We start from the raw sequence: 14,959 nt of genomic DNA on the forward strand, positions 1-14,959 counted from the left end.
TGAGTTAAACTATATAGTCAGTTTGGTCGGAAAACAATAAATCACACGTTCCCTCCCTCAATATCCGACCAAATTCATAGTGTCTATTCACATGTCAATTTGACGTACCGGTAATTGAGGTAGGAAAAGGGCAATATTGTAAATCAACTGACTTCAATCAAACTCGTATGATATTGCACAATCATGCATTATCACATATAGTTTCCTCAAAGTCAAAGTAAAACTCCATTCATTTCATTTCATTTCATTTCTCAAAGTCAACGAAAAACCCTTCATCTAAAAATAAGAAAAAGTCGAACTAATTCAAGCAAACAAAAAATACATGAACCTGATTTTGTCAAAATGTCATCCTTAACGTGTTATCAGAAAATACTACAACGACTCATCTAAGAACCCAAGGTAAAGCACAAAAAGATTCAACATAAACTTCATATAGGGGATTCATATTTACATCACAATATGAACGGATAAAACATACAAGAAAAGTTTATTCATCCCTCTGATGCCCTTCCCTTGTAAGTAAAACGACATGAGGTTCATTCCAAGGTTTAATTTGATTTATATATGACTACGAGACGTGATCAAATACATGGAATCGACCTTATTTAACTAGATTTAAGACTGTAAGACTGACTAAATCATTACTTTATTAAATGAGTAACAACTAAGCTGAGAAGGTTATTTCACGTGTGATTTTACAAGGTAAAATTTATTCATTCATTTATTTCTATATTAGCTAATTTATTTCTATATTCATTTATTCATTTATCTACTTGTTCATTCATTTATTTATCTACTTTGGGAATATTATATTTTTGATATTTTCATTATTTAACTACTATAAACAAGTTAAAGATAATAAAAATTAAAAAATATGTACTTCAGAAATCAAAAGTGACAAAAATCAAAATCAGAATTAATAAAATCCAAAAAGTCAACAAATTACAGCTCTAAAAGTTGAGCGACTTTGAACAATCAGTAGTTTTCAAATTACTTGTCTATCGTATATCGTCAATTCTAGGACAGCCCACCCGAAATATCATGTCTTGTATCGATTTGGATTGGTATCGAGTTGTTTACTTCCTAATACACTGATTATAAACAGCAAAATATGTTAATGGAACAAAATTTTTTTCGGATCTTTCTCTTTGTTTAAAAATTCATACGCTGGTAAAAAATAATATTTTTGTCATTATTCTTGTAAGCTAAGAAAAGTTATCAACATGTTTTTTACTAGCTTCCACTTTTTCCCACCATCATGAATCTCAAACAATCGTACAAAAGCACTGTGAGCCACGACGATTTAGGGTAAGTACTTTGGCAAATCGCTAAAATAAATGTGTACTGTAGGCAAACCGTTGTAGTCGCTTCGCCAATATAAATGCACACTCTGATCTGTGTAGATATGATTCACTTAAATATAAACGCCTTATACTTTACAAGTATAATAACTCTGGTTCCTTTCTACCAGCTGCGTCTTGTCCAAACCTCTTGGCGTTGATTTTGTACGGATACCGTATCGATTTACAGCTGGGTCTACTGGAATTATAAGTGATGGTGAACTCAACAAGCCGACTGAGATTAGAACAAAAAGGGGTCATATTATTACAGACAAAATAGGATTGGTTTATGTCTTAACAGGATCTCATATCGAGATGTATGATAAAATACATTCATCAATTTCAGGAAATCATCGTAAAAGTTAGTATATGCTAGGGCAACAATATTTTGCTTATCCGGATCCGCTTCAAAGTAAAAACACGAACAGTCCACTAAATGTTTGGGTAGAATAGATAGTTATTGAAACTATAGGTCTAAACATCGATTGTGATGATTACTACATACGCAACCTAAAAATTAATGGACTGTTCTGTTTATGTTTTGAATCGGAAATATATATAAGTTAAAAAGCTTGCTACAAATCCGAGTAAACTACCTTTTTGGTTGGGTTATGGCACGGAATAGTCTTGCTTGTATGGATTTTATTACACGGATACGCTCGATTCAATCTGTTAAAAGATAGCTTGCGTTGCAAGGTAACATACGCCCACTGGCAGCTGTCAGAAATAATAAAACAGTCTTTAGTGACTAAAGTACGAATTTTCTCATATTGAAGAATAATTCCACAAAATTTTTTAAAATCAATATCAATAACCCAAATACAACAAACAATTAAATCACACAGCTCTAATCAAGGGCAAAAAACAACTTTTGACGCGTGTTTACAAAGTCAAGGGCAATAACTCAAAAAATGTTCATCAAAAATATCTCTTGTTAGAAATTGTCCGAGATCTTATCAATTCCAATGATCACACCAAGTTTCATCAGAATCGGTTGAAAACTGTAGCTTCTATTGTCCTCACGAATAAATTTTGACGCATTTTTACAAAGTCAAGGGCAATAACTCGAAAACCGTTCATCAAAAATGCATCAAGTTAGAACTTGTCCGAGATCTTATCAATTCCAATGATCACAACAAGTTTCATCAGAATCGATTGAAAACTGTAGCGTCAATCCTGCTCACAAACTATTTTTAACAAATTTCGACGCATTTTAACAAAATCAAGGGCAATAACTCAAAAACGGTTCATCGAAAATGCATCGAGTTAGAACTTGTCCGAGATCTTATCAATTCCAATGATCACACCAAATTTCATCAGAATCGGTTGAAAACTAGCGTCAATCCTGCTCACAAACTATTTTTAACAAATTTCGACGCATTTTAACAAAGTCAAGGGCAATAACTCAAAAACCGTTCATCGAAAATGCGTCAAGTTAGAACTTGTCTGAGATCTTATCAATTCCAATGATCACACCAAGTTTCATCAGAATCGGTTGAAAACTGTAGCGTCAATGCTGCTGTCGAACAATTTTTAACAAATTTCAAGGCGTTCTAAGTCAAGGGCAATATCTCAAAAACCGTTCATCGAAAATATGTCAAATTCGAAGACCGAGATCTTATCAATCTAAAGCATCACACCAAGTTTTATCAAAATCAGATAAAAACTGTAGTCTCTATAGTGCTCACAAGAAATGTTGACCGACGGACCGACGGACAGGGGCGATGACAATATACGACCACATATTGATGTGGGCGTATACAAATTAAAATCAACAATGGCTGACAAGAACAAGGAAAAGAAGCTTATTAACAGTTACTTGAATACATCCTTAGTGATTTATCTTGGTTTTGTTTTGAACGGTCCTCTCAGTTTATCTAAAAATACTAAATGTTTAGTAAACGCGACATATCCTTTGAGAGCGTCCGCGTGGTTTATATTGTTGATGTGGTGCGTACATCATTTGCATGTTATATTTCATCCAGTTCATTACAGAAATGGGCTGCCGTTTAGTTTTTGTTGCTTCATTTCAGATTATGCAGTGAAATTGATTCTAGAAAATGGATCCGTTAAAATATGAAGCTGTACATATTGATGCCTCTGAAGATGTAAAGTTACGAAGTGGAGATAAAGTAAGCTATTTTTTATTTTTCACACATTCATCTTGAAAATATTTGTTATCTTAGATTTGAAAAAAAAATCGTTAAAACTGTATACAAGATTTACATACGATAGTGTTTCTCGGCTCATAAAACTAGAACGGTGAACCCTGGCCAATGATTAAGCATTTTTATACGCCTACATGGAAATGTGGACGTATATTTTTTGTGAAGACAAAAGAGACTACAGTTTTTATCAGATATTAATGAAATTTGTTGTGATCATATATAGTGATGAGATCTTAGTCTAGTTCGAATTTGACGATTTTTCGATTAACAGTTTTTGAAATATATGTTGTGAAAAACCCAGCATAAATAACTGACTGTAAATATTAATATATATGAATAAATTCAAACTACACATGCATTATGAATTCTTTAAAATGAAAACAAAATTATTTTTAGTCACTAAATACTCAATTATCATTTCGAACAGCTGCAAGTGGGCGTATGTTACCTTGCCTGGCAAGATATTGCAAAAATCCATAAGCAATCCTTAAAAAAAACAGTCAAATTTTGAAATTTGTTTCATCTTAACAATACGTTTTAATCTCTGATTTTAGACAAAGCTATAGTTATTCTTCTTAAAAGTGATATACACGAGGTCAAGTAAACAAATAATGAAGGACAATTCCTTCACAAGCCGATGTACGTACATTACTTTATCCAAAATTGTGATAATTTTTTATGTTACAGATAATTGATGAATTAGAAAAGCTTGTGATGAAAAATGAACCACTAGCTGATGTACTGGTCGCCGATCCAGACACGTTGAATCATTTTGCCACCTTATTCCCAGAAATAGTCCAATCGAACAAAGTTGGTAAGACCAGTAAAGATGACTTCAAGATGTGGGAAAAACACAATAATGATGTAAATATTGAATTGGATCCAAACCCATCTTCTTTTACAACAGCTGAGGGTATGGACGTGTATATTGGTGGACCAGCTGCCTTAGCCGGTGCTGCAATTCAAGCCCGTTCTGGACAAAACGTTGATAAGGTCCTGTATGGACAATGTGGTAATGTTGGAGCTTCTAATTGGAAAGGTTCTGCCTCGTATTTCCATATCCGAGATGCAGTACCAGTGTATTATTGGCCGGATAACAACGGTGCTTATACTCTATATATTACTATCAAACATTACTTACAACGTAAATTTCAACCAGAACAATATCTTAAACAGGTACAAAGTGAGCCAGGCTGGAATAAACTTCGTGTTAATTTCAAAGCTTACTTCAAAGATCCGTCTGTCACATGGTTATTTATGAAAAACCAATGGAATGCTCTTAAAGACGTTGGTTTGTATATGCCTGGCACGGCGCTCCATTCAGCAAAGGATTCGACAGCTTACACCACATGTAGACACGCCAGCTTGACTCATCAGATATTGGATGAACTCAACGCACCTAAACCTCTGATAATGAAATCCAACCATTTACAATACGCTTTATATACGTATCTTGGGAGTGACAAAGACATTGGAATGACTCTTAAAACCATCAATAACATTGCCCAGACAGTCGGCGAAGATTTACTCAACCATCGTTTTCTAACCAAAGAAGAGATTTCGGACAGAGGTTATGACCCAAAATTCGTTACAAAAGCAGCGGTGTTTGAAAACGATGGGTACCTCCCCCACTATATCAATGGTGTCATGTCAGAGATGGTTGCTGACGCTGGTGGCAAAGTTCATGATAATATGCAACTGCTCAAGATACTGGTCAAACCAATTGAAAATGACGATACAACCGTCACTAGAATAGTCTGGAAGGACACCACAACTGGACGAGAACACACTACACCAATAAAATCGTTATATCTGTCTCTTGGGCCATCTATGAGGCAATTAAAAGTAAAACCACCGAGATATTCAATTGTCAAGCACACCCAAGATATCTTAAGCGTGAAACTTGGTCTGATTGACGAACGTTCTATCATTAGTTTTACTAATGAACCAAAGCTCTGTTCTCTTGCTGGTAACGTTTTTAATAAAATAAGACCATCTAATATCATGAACAAAATAATGTCTGCTGCGGGGATATCTATAGTATTTATGGTTAAAGTCGATAAGTCAGTGGTACCGGATTCCAAGATGAATAGGTTCAGAGACCATATCGACGGTCACAATAAACACATAGTTCGACTTGCTGAAAAAGAAGTGTGGGTTGGTGACAAAGCGTATCAATATTTTGTTCTTCAAACCACAGGTGGTGGACATTTTCCTATAAAAGATGCTCATGCTGAAACTGGACTGAATGTATTCAAAGCTAATGTCATTCCACTACTTTGTCTGGAGGACGAAGGTATTGAGTACGATATTATTCAAGTGAGAAGTTGTGCTAGAGGCATTACAGCTCAGAACGTGTTCCGAATGTCAGCACCAGCGGCCAATATGGTCATGATATACGGTATTGGTGGAATCGGCATGACTACCATGGCACCAAATGCTCTTCTGATGAAAGCCATCATGGGTCTACGACAAAAGGTGTCAAATGGATCAATATCTACGACGGAGTTTAAACTGCGGATGAAAACATGCGATTTCCATGACATTCTTCATTGGACTAAACCGAATCCGTTTGATCGAAATTATGCCCAATTTATAGACTTCCTTAGTAACCCCAAAGAAATCTCAAAAAAATTTGGGATCTCCGCATCGTGGTTTGAAAAGGTTTTGAAGAGAACTAACTATGGACATTCAAAAATATTCGACAACGGTTCGACAATCAAACAAAGCAAAACTTTTTTAAGACATCAAACACCTTACGCTAATACTATCAGAAGAATTCGAACCTTATCTAACTATTTCAAGAAATAACCACAATTCTGCCTTTTTTATATAGTGTTGTGGGCTTATCAGCTATTATTGAGTTGTTCCCCCTCTTATGTATGTTATTGAATTATTAAATTAAATATGTGTGTATACATAATATTTATTCTTAGCATAATATTGTTAATAGGTCTAAATCGTCTAATCTTAATATTTGCTTTGACATGTTTGTATTTCTAATTAAATTAGACCAAAGTTTCGTTCCGTTTTCTTATTAGAATTCATTTTTAATATATACACTTCAGTTACGGCCCTCTTGAACCTTCGTAATGTTAACCTTTTGACCTAACCTGATAAACACCGCGTTACAAAATACCACCACTGGAGAGGGTAGAAATTCGATTGGTTATTGAGTTAGGTCAATAGGTTAATTTGACGAACTTTCACGACGACTGTTGTTAGACTCTAACTGATGTGGCTGGTAAAGCGAGCATTTAAAGATCTCTGTGTTATTGTGTTATATTAATTCTAATATTAAGTTTTTTTCATATTAATTTTATTATATTTATTCTTAATATATTGTTATTAAATCATCGACTTATGTTACGATATTATCAGTTTGTCATACAAACACTTATTATTGATCTTAACATATCACCGGTTTTATCATACATAAGTCATTCATCGGCACTACTATCAATTTCGTATACCTATTTATATTATATAACGATTGAACTTATGTCATGTCCTGTATAAATACTTTATGTTGTCTTATTTTTCAGTGTCAATTTAAACAAACTATTTGATTAATTGGTGGTTCTAATGAATTATCATGTATTCTTAATCATATCATTATCACCATCATTATGTTCTTATTGCATATATATAAGAGTTTTAGCCAATCATATATGTCAATGTATGTACAGCCTGGATAAACAGGCTTCCTTGATCGGTCACTGGTAATTCTCTTCGATTTAGCTAATTATGAATTAATTATGGACATGTGAGACAAACTAGTATTTTTTTTAACTTATTACACCCCTACTTTCTATTCATATAAGTATTAGCATTTTCATTATATGTTCGATGTATATAAAAATGGAAACAATTTTGATATTTAAAAATCAGACAAAAAAATTTGTGTAAAGTAGCCCCCACAAAAAGATAGTGACCTCTGCTCTATGCTTTTGTCAGATGTTGATCACTTATTTATTACTTTTCTTTATATGAATATAAGGGAACCCATTCTTTTTGTTTTACAATGCAACGACTATTTTATTGCAAATGTTTTTTAGATGCTTTTATCTATAGTTTTCAGTTTTAAACTTCATTCCCTTTCCGTCCTTTATGCTTTTTTTAATTTCCGGTGCAGTGGTTTTATCAATGTTTGAAAGATATGTTCTGGTAATGACTGGAACGACTTTTGTACTTTCAGCAGTTACAATAGCATATGTTTAGTTTACAATTTTAATAAATAAATGAAAATACAAACAATCGTCGTCCATATACAATCACAAAATTGATTGTTGTCCAGAGAGTTGAGAGCTTGTGCACAGAACCAAATAAATTTACCACTATCAAACATTATACATCAATAAGAACTAGTGTTGTCATGGATAACAACAATACAGAACAATTCATAATGCGTGAAATAACGAAGAAATTTGGAAACAAAATCGAACTGCAGTTATAAATATGGTAAACAAAAAAAAATTTTAAAAAATTTCAGAAGTAAGAAACAATTAAACGAACACAACGTTGAAATTAATAAAAATTAATGGGTGAGTTGTGAGACGATGAGGTACATCATGATGTCAACCGATCAAACTCCCCACCCATTGAAATCTAGGTTGCCCACTTCATCTTGATTAATAGCATTAAATGAATTAATCGCTATCAAATATTAAACATCAAAGAGAATTAGCGTTGTCACGGATAACAACAATACAGAACAAATTACATATTGCTATATAAAGAACAATATTGGACACAAAATCGATTGCCAGATATTGAAAACATACAAATCTCTCCAAAACTGGACAAATCTTGGTTGCCCAATATTTTACCTTCACTCAAATAGAACACAGCGTATTATTAATTTGACAAATGTATGATAAGTATAAATAATTTTGGGGTTTCATAAATTTTACTATATCGTCACGTGGAAATCAATCGATGATAACTTGTTTCCATTTCTTCCATGCATTTATCAACCCTCGGTGCTCATTTATGATATATATATTAAATATATATTATATATATATATTTATTAAATTAAAAGGACAATTTAGAGAAATGAATTGCAAATAAAAAAAAATCGTGAAAGAAAAAATCCTAAAATTAGACGCAATTTGAAGAAAAAATTTTGTTCAAAAGGATTCAATCAATTCACCAGGGAATTCTTTTATGACATCCCTCGTCCATCTATACTTGTGATACCAGTTCATATCGTTTTCCTGAACACGCTTTGCGCTTGGAAACAATGCTGCTGTGTGATAAACTTATGGTATGGTTCATCTTACAAAAACAAAACATACATAACACATATTAATGTTGATAGAAAACAAATCGAAGGATGTTCATGATATAAAAATGAAAGGCTCAGGATTTTAAAAGACTAAATTCGATTTACTAAAATAAATTAAAATTAAACATACAATACAATTCAAAGGAGGTAATCTACAAATTAGGAAGATAATAAGATTGAAAGAAATGAAAGGTTCAGGATTTTAAACTAAACTAAACTCAATTTACTTAAAGCAATTAAAATCTACAATAAAATAGTTTTCTGAATAGTAGTAAATAAACCACAAGTATCTACTGCAGTAAGAGTTAAAAATATATATTTATATTTCCAATGTTTAGGTAATGTCAAACGGAGTCTGTCATCTTTTGTTTCTTGCCACTGTATAACATCTCCACCACCTTGGTTAGTACCCAGACTAACTTCATAGGTTAAATCTTTCCAGTATGATTCAAATATTTCTGCCCAGGATATCATTAATGTTACACCATCTAATGTTTTGGCTATTTTGATATCTCCATCTTCTGTAATAAAAATATATTCTTGCCGTGAATTCACGAAGTCTATTCTCTAAGAGCCTACATAAATGTTATTTGCATGGGACAGATAATTTGACACAAATCTTACTATTCAACATGATTGTTCCAATTTAACGCCCCCATGTAGTCGCAGGGAATGAATTGTTTGAACCGTTTTCGCCTAAGAATTTAGTAAATTGAACATTAGAGAAAATCTTACGACCGAACTCAAAATGTGTAGTAAATGACCATTAATAAGTTGTTGTGATTATGAAATATATTTTAAAACATTGTCGATCACAAATTTGTGGACAGCCTTTGGTGCAGCTATAATCTCGATTTTTAGGTCTTTTCTGACACAAATTAAATTCAACAAAAATAAGACAAGAAAGAGGGCAAATTTTATCAGTTTTAAACTATATTTCTTTTAAAATTAGTTAAAAATAATTAAACAACAGAAAAATAATTCAGTTTATCAAACAATATAATATATGTTTAGTCAAACACAGATATTTTGCTCATCCGGGTACCATCAAAACATAAAAGCAATCAGTCAATTATTTTTGCAAGGGTATAAATATTGTATCACGTTTGGGGGTTTTGACTAGTCCCTCAATTGAATATAAACATAGAACATTATTGAACGAAAAAGAATATATTGCGGTGTGCATGGTAGGTCTGTCGATATTTCTTTATATTTTTCAATTATCTCATTTCAGAAGCTACAATAAGAGCTTCCGATTGTTGGAACATCTTTTTATGTAATAATCCAAACGTGTATCACAATCATAACCAACATAATCAACTAAGAATACCGCCAAATTTTTTAAATTTTTAAATTGTCGGCTGTGTTGTCATCCGATTAACAAATTCTAAAATGCATACTTTATTGTGAATAAACCAAGTTACGTGAATTTTTTATTTTAAATTTAGCCAAACCCTCTTAAATGCGTTACCTTTTTAAAACCCTTGCAAATTTAATGAACTGGTTGAGTCCATGTTTTGAATGATCCCGAATGAGCAAAAACATCTGTGTATACTGTTTGGCTATACAATGATTCCTAATACTAAAATATTCTCACCTTTAACACTGGGTGGTTGATAATTTGTAGAGAAAGTCTGATTTATATAATTATTCAATCTGCCCAGTAAAATACCAGAAATATTCACTATATAGTTTGTCTCTGGTTTCAGTTTTAAACCTTGTAATTTAACACCATCATAATTAATACCAGTTTCATCTATGTCTTTCTCGAGTTTATAATCATCAGTAGATATTCCAACCTATAAAACAATACAATAATCATCCATCTCTTTCTCTAGTTTATAATCACCAGATGATAGTCCAACCTATAAAACAATAAACATCTATCTCTTTCTGTAGTTTATAATCATCAGTATATAGCCCAACCTATAAAACAATAAAATAAACATCTATCTCTTTCTCTAGTTTATAATCATCAGTAGATAGTCCAACCTATAAAACAGTACAATAATCATCATCTCTTTCTCTAGTTTATAATCATCAGTAGATAGTCCAACCTATAAAACAGTACAATAATCCTCAATATCTTTCTCAAGTTTATAATCATCAGTAGATAGTCCAACTTATAAAACAGTACAATAAACATCTATCTCTTTCTCTAGTTTATAATCACCAGTAGGTAGTCCGACCTATAAAACAATAAACATCTATCTCTTTCTATAGTTTATAATCATCAGTAGATAGTCCAACTTATAAAACAATACAATAAAGATCTATCTCTTTCTCTAGTTTATAATCATCAGTAGATAGTCCGACCTATAAAACAATAATCATCTATCTCTTTCTCTAGTTGATAATCATCAGTAGATAGTCCAACCTATAAAACAATACAATAATCATCTATCTCTTTCTCTAGTTTATAATCACCAGTAGATATTCCGACCTATAATACAATAAACATCTATCTCTTTCTATAGTTTATAATCATCAGTAGATAGTCCAACCTATAAAACAATAAACATCTATATCTTTCTCTAGTTTATAATCACCAGTAGGTAGTCCGACCTATAAAACAATAAACATCTATCTCTTTCTATAGTTTATAATCATCAGTAGATAGTCCAACTTATAAAACAATACAATAAACATCTATCTCTTTCTCTAGTTTATAATCATCAGTAGATAGTCCGACCTATAAAACAATAATCATCTATCTCTTTCTCTAGTTGATAATCATCAGTAGATAGTCCAACCTATAAAACAGTACAATAATCATCTATCTCTTTCTCTAGTTTAAAATCACCAGTAGATAGTCCGACCTATAATACAATAAACATCTATCTCTTTCTATAGTTTATAATCATCAGTAGATAGTCCAACCTATTAAACAACACAATAATCAGCTATCTCTTTCTCTAGTTGATAATCATCAGTGGATAGTCCAACTTATAAAACAATACAATAAACATCTATCCTACTCTATCCTATGACTAACTTAAACTCACCATAACTGATGTAGACTGATAGCTATTAGAATCAAACTGCCACTGAATACCAAGTGACTGTTGTAGTGAAAGACAATATTGTGATAGTTGATATTGGGTTGTGGTCTGTGGTAAAAGGGTTATCTGTCCACTACTAGTAATAAGTTTATTAGAATCAATGAGTTGAACACCATCAGTTGTAACTGTTACTTGTAGACCAGCTTTATTATAACATCTAATAGTAGAATAAACTTTTATAGGTTCTCTGTCAATATATTCTTTACTAGCTTTATTCTCATCTTTCTGTATTCTAGTAAACTTCTGTATATCATTTCCTCCTCTCACAGACCCTAAACAGATACAAATGTGAAATGATTCGTTTTGGAATGTTTACCTTCATCCATAAATGAACAAAAGAATTAATTCAATCTAAACTCAAAAAGAACACAACGCATTATTGCTTTTACAAATGTGTTGAGGTGCGCATAACATGGTGTCTTATTAGGTTATATACGGTAAAGATATTGCTCGTTAATTTTTTTTTTGTCCTTTCTGTTGTCAAAACATAGTAACATTCCGTGTCTTTGGTGTATTTCTTCATCTCTATATTTAGTTTTAGCAGGTGTTTAATATACATGCTTCGTAAGGTGTCAGGTTACTTGATATAGTTATAGCTTATAATTGTAAATTGTAGACAGGACACGGAGAGGCAACATGGATGATAGTGTTAGAACGTACAGACAGAAGAGGAAGGTCATTATGCTTTCTCTTTTTGTGTGGCTACAATTGGTAGTGCGGACGAGTTCCTCAGGTGATTGGATGATCGCACTCGCGCACTTCATACTTGAGATACTTTGCTTACCTATAGCCCAGAGGCAGTAGTCAATATCAGATTCCGGATCTTCTATTTTCCAATTGACAGCTATAACCTTACGAGTCTGGTAATCAACATCTTCACCTGCAGGACAAATATAATGATACCATTACTCTTGGGTTACAAATGGGGATGGGGTGTCTACTATAATATAATCATTCTAATGATAACTAAATAAATAACAACAGGAGGTGTAGTGTTTACTATAATATAATGTAACGTCACGTACCTGTACCGTCATGTATATAAATAACAACAGGAGGTGTAGCGTCCACTAATATAAAGTCGCTATGCGATACAGATAGTAGTCCGGCGACATTGTGAGCTTTAACAGTGAAATATAGCCGAGTGTTATGAACCAAACGTAGATTAGAAATGGTCTCGTGGTTTCTATCACCAGTTGTTGAAAATTCTCTGATCTGAGTTCCACCTTTCATTGTACCTGAAATATAGTTTAAATATAAAGTATTTGATTGTTGAATTATTTTACATAAACATTGATACTACTTCTTGAAGTTAATGAGTCTTCTGAATAACTACCTGAAGGCAGCTTGACCAATGAAGTAATCAAAATGTGCATAAAGCGATGACTTACCTAGAGCCCACTGATACTCCACAATAGAACTTTCACTATCTTTAAAATACCAGTTAAAATGTAAGGAAGACCAGTGAGGTGTAAAAGTAGGGTGATATACTATATGATTATTGTTGGTATCTTTCAATGATACATGATTTATTTTTCTAAGTTCTAGATCATCTATAGCCAATATCATATTATTTCTTGTTGTACCAATTACTAATTTCTCTCGTGTATTTATTGGTTGATAAATATAGGTGAATTTATACCAATGAATCACATCGACAAGTTGAGAACAGTCACCCTGACAGAGATCTGGATTCAGTTTAAAACTGTTTATTTCATGTCCTAATCTAATAAAACCTTCTACCATATGATTCGATAGTAAGATGTCATGTGGATAACCAACATGTACAGTAAGCTGATAAGAACAATCTGTATCTAGATTTTGAATCGTTTGTTGAATCTGATCTGTTATTGTGATATAAACATCACCATCATGAGCTGTTGAATGTTGAGATGATCGAGTTTTAACACAAGATTGTGAATCGGTAGACCAATCCTCGGGGATGTTAGCATTACAAGAAGTTGTTGTGTTATCAGATATTGATTCAAATGAGGGATTGAGGATAAGATTCTCTCCAATGAATTCCAGGTAACTTGCTTCAGGTGGTGAAGTATCAATAATAATCCCATTAGAGACAGCAACTTGTGATTGTAAACCACTACCGTCTACAGCATACACTTTATGATAGATCTTATCTCCTGTAACGTACAAATGGTGAAGTTACGTTTTAAGCTCAAGACAGGAATATAATGGTGAATGTAAAATCACTAAATTGGAATTTCAATCATATTTCTGCATTCGATTCATTTAGATTAAATTCATTGATTTACCTGATTTAAATTCTATAGGCGATTTATCAGTTTTTTTTATTTTCAAACCAACATTAGTCCATGGTAGTATATCACAAGTAGTAGAGTCATTCTGTCTACCAACACACCAGTAATAATTCACAATACCTGATCCTATATCAGAAAAACCATACCACGAGGCACCAAGCCAAGTACCAGATGATTGGTATTCGGAATCGTGTGGACCTGAAATAAACAAAATGAAAATTGTAAAAAGGTTCAATGAAACATACATAAATCTAAAAGCCATTATCAATATACAGTATCTACCCCAATACAATCTCTTATACTTACCAAATCCATCTTGTATTATACCAGTTGAAGGTGGTGTAGCATCGATTTCGATGCCATCGCTTGTGCTCCAGCTACAAAACCCAGCTTTGTTAAAGGCTAAAACTGTGCTGTAATATATCTTATTTTCTTCTAACTTTAAACCAGATATACTGAATGATTTCTGCTCTGTCGATAATTCTGTGTTGCTCTTATGGATATTGTGACCTGCAATTTTATAAAACTTGCGTATATCTAAGTTTTTCTTCAATAATTGTAATATACATGTGAATTGGAAGGCAAAGAAATGGCTACAAGATATATACTTCTATATCTGTTTTGAAACATTACAAGGAAAGTTATGTACAAAAGAAACAAAAAAGTTGTATACCTAGTGGATGTGTACTGACATAAACCTGGTAATAATCTATACCATGATCTCCACCATTAAATTTATCTTTCCAACCAACTATTATTGTATTGTTGTTTATTTGGTAGTCAATATCTTTATTACTAGTTGTCTGTTCTAATTCTTTAACCT

The 14,959-nt window shown here is 32.5% G+C and overlaps 2 protein-coding genes across 2 annotated transcripts in view; one reads left to right on the plus strand and one right to left on the minus strand.

The window, feature by feature from the left end:
- The first annotated feature begins 657 nt into the window (after positions 1 to 657).
- Positions 658 to 6,867, plus strand: LOTGIDRAFT_234470 (hypothetical protein). Its single transcript, XM_009062401.1, has 3 exons — positions 658 to 702; positions 3,374 to 3,472; positions 4,196 to 6,867. Exons 2-3 carry the CDS (start codon positions 3,401 to 3,403, stop codon positions 6,317 to 6,319), a joined length of 2,196 nt encoding a protein of 731 aa, XP_009060649.1. The 5' UTR covers positions 658 to 702; positions 3,374 to 3,400; the 3' UTR covers positions 6,320 to 6,867.
- A 2,174-nt stretch (positions 6,868 to 9,041) lies between these two features.
- Positions 9,042 to 14,959, minus strand: part of LOTGIDRAFT_234471 (hypothetical protein) — a gene marked incomplete at both ends in the record, with an annotated part of 38,574 nt that continues 32,656 nt past the window's right edge. The window contains 8 exons of the mRNA XM_009062402.1: positions 9,042 to 9,319; positions 10,396 to 10,597; positions 11,804 to 12,132; positions 12,645 to 12,740; positions 12,886 to 13,098; positions 13,252 to 13,998; positions 14,131 to 14,334; positions 14,443 to 14,646. Of these exons, the coding sequence (XP_009060650.1) occupies positions 9,042 to 9,319; positions 10,396 to 10,597; positions 11,804 to 12,132; positions 12,645 to 12,740; positions 12,886 to 13,098; positions 13,252 to 13,998; positions 14,131 to 14,334; positions 14,443 to 14,646 (2,273 nt within the window). The remainder of the gene's footprint in view (positions 9,320 to 10,395; positions 10,598 to 11,803; positions 12,133 to 12,644; positions 12,741 to 12,885; positions 13,099 to 13,251; positions 13,999 to 14,130; positions 14,335 to 14,442; positions 14,647 to 14,959) is intronic.

Source organism: Lottia gigantea (genome assembly GCF_000327385.1).
Source record: "Lottia gigantea unplaced genomic scaffold LOTGIsca_51, whole genome shotgun sequence".
In the NCBI taxonomy this organism is placed as follows: domain Eukaryota; kingdom Metazoa; phylum Mollusca; class Gastropoda; family Lottiidae; genus Lottia; species Lottia gigantea.

Bases quoted from the DNA above. Each gene is read 5' to 3' on its own strand.
- LOTGIDRAFT_234470 (XM_009062401.1), top strand. From the start codon at position 3,401: ATGGATCCGTTAAAATATGAAGCTGTACATATTGATGCCTCTGAAGAT. The intron at 3,473-4,195 runs GTAAGCTATTTT...TTTATGTTACAG, and splicing joins AGTTACGAAGTGGAGATAAA to ATAATTGATGAATTAGAAAA.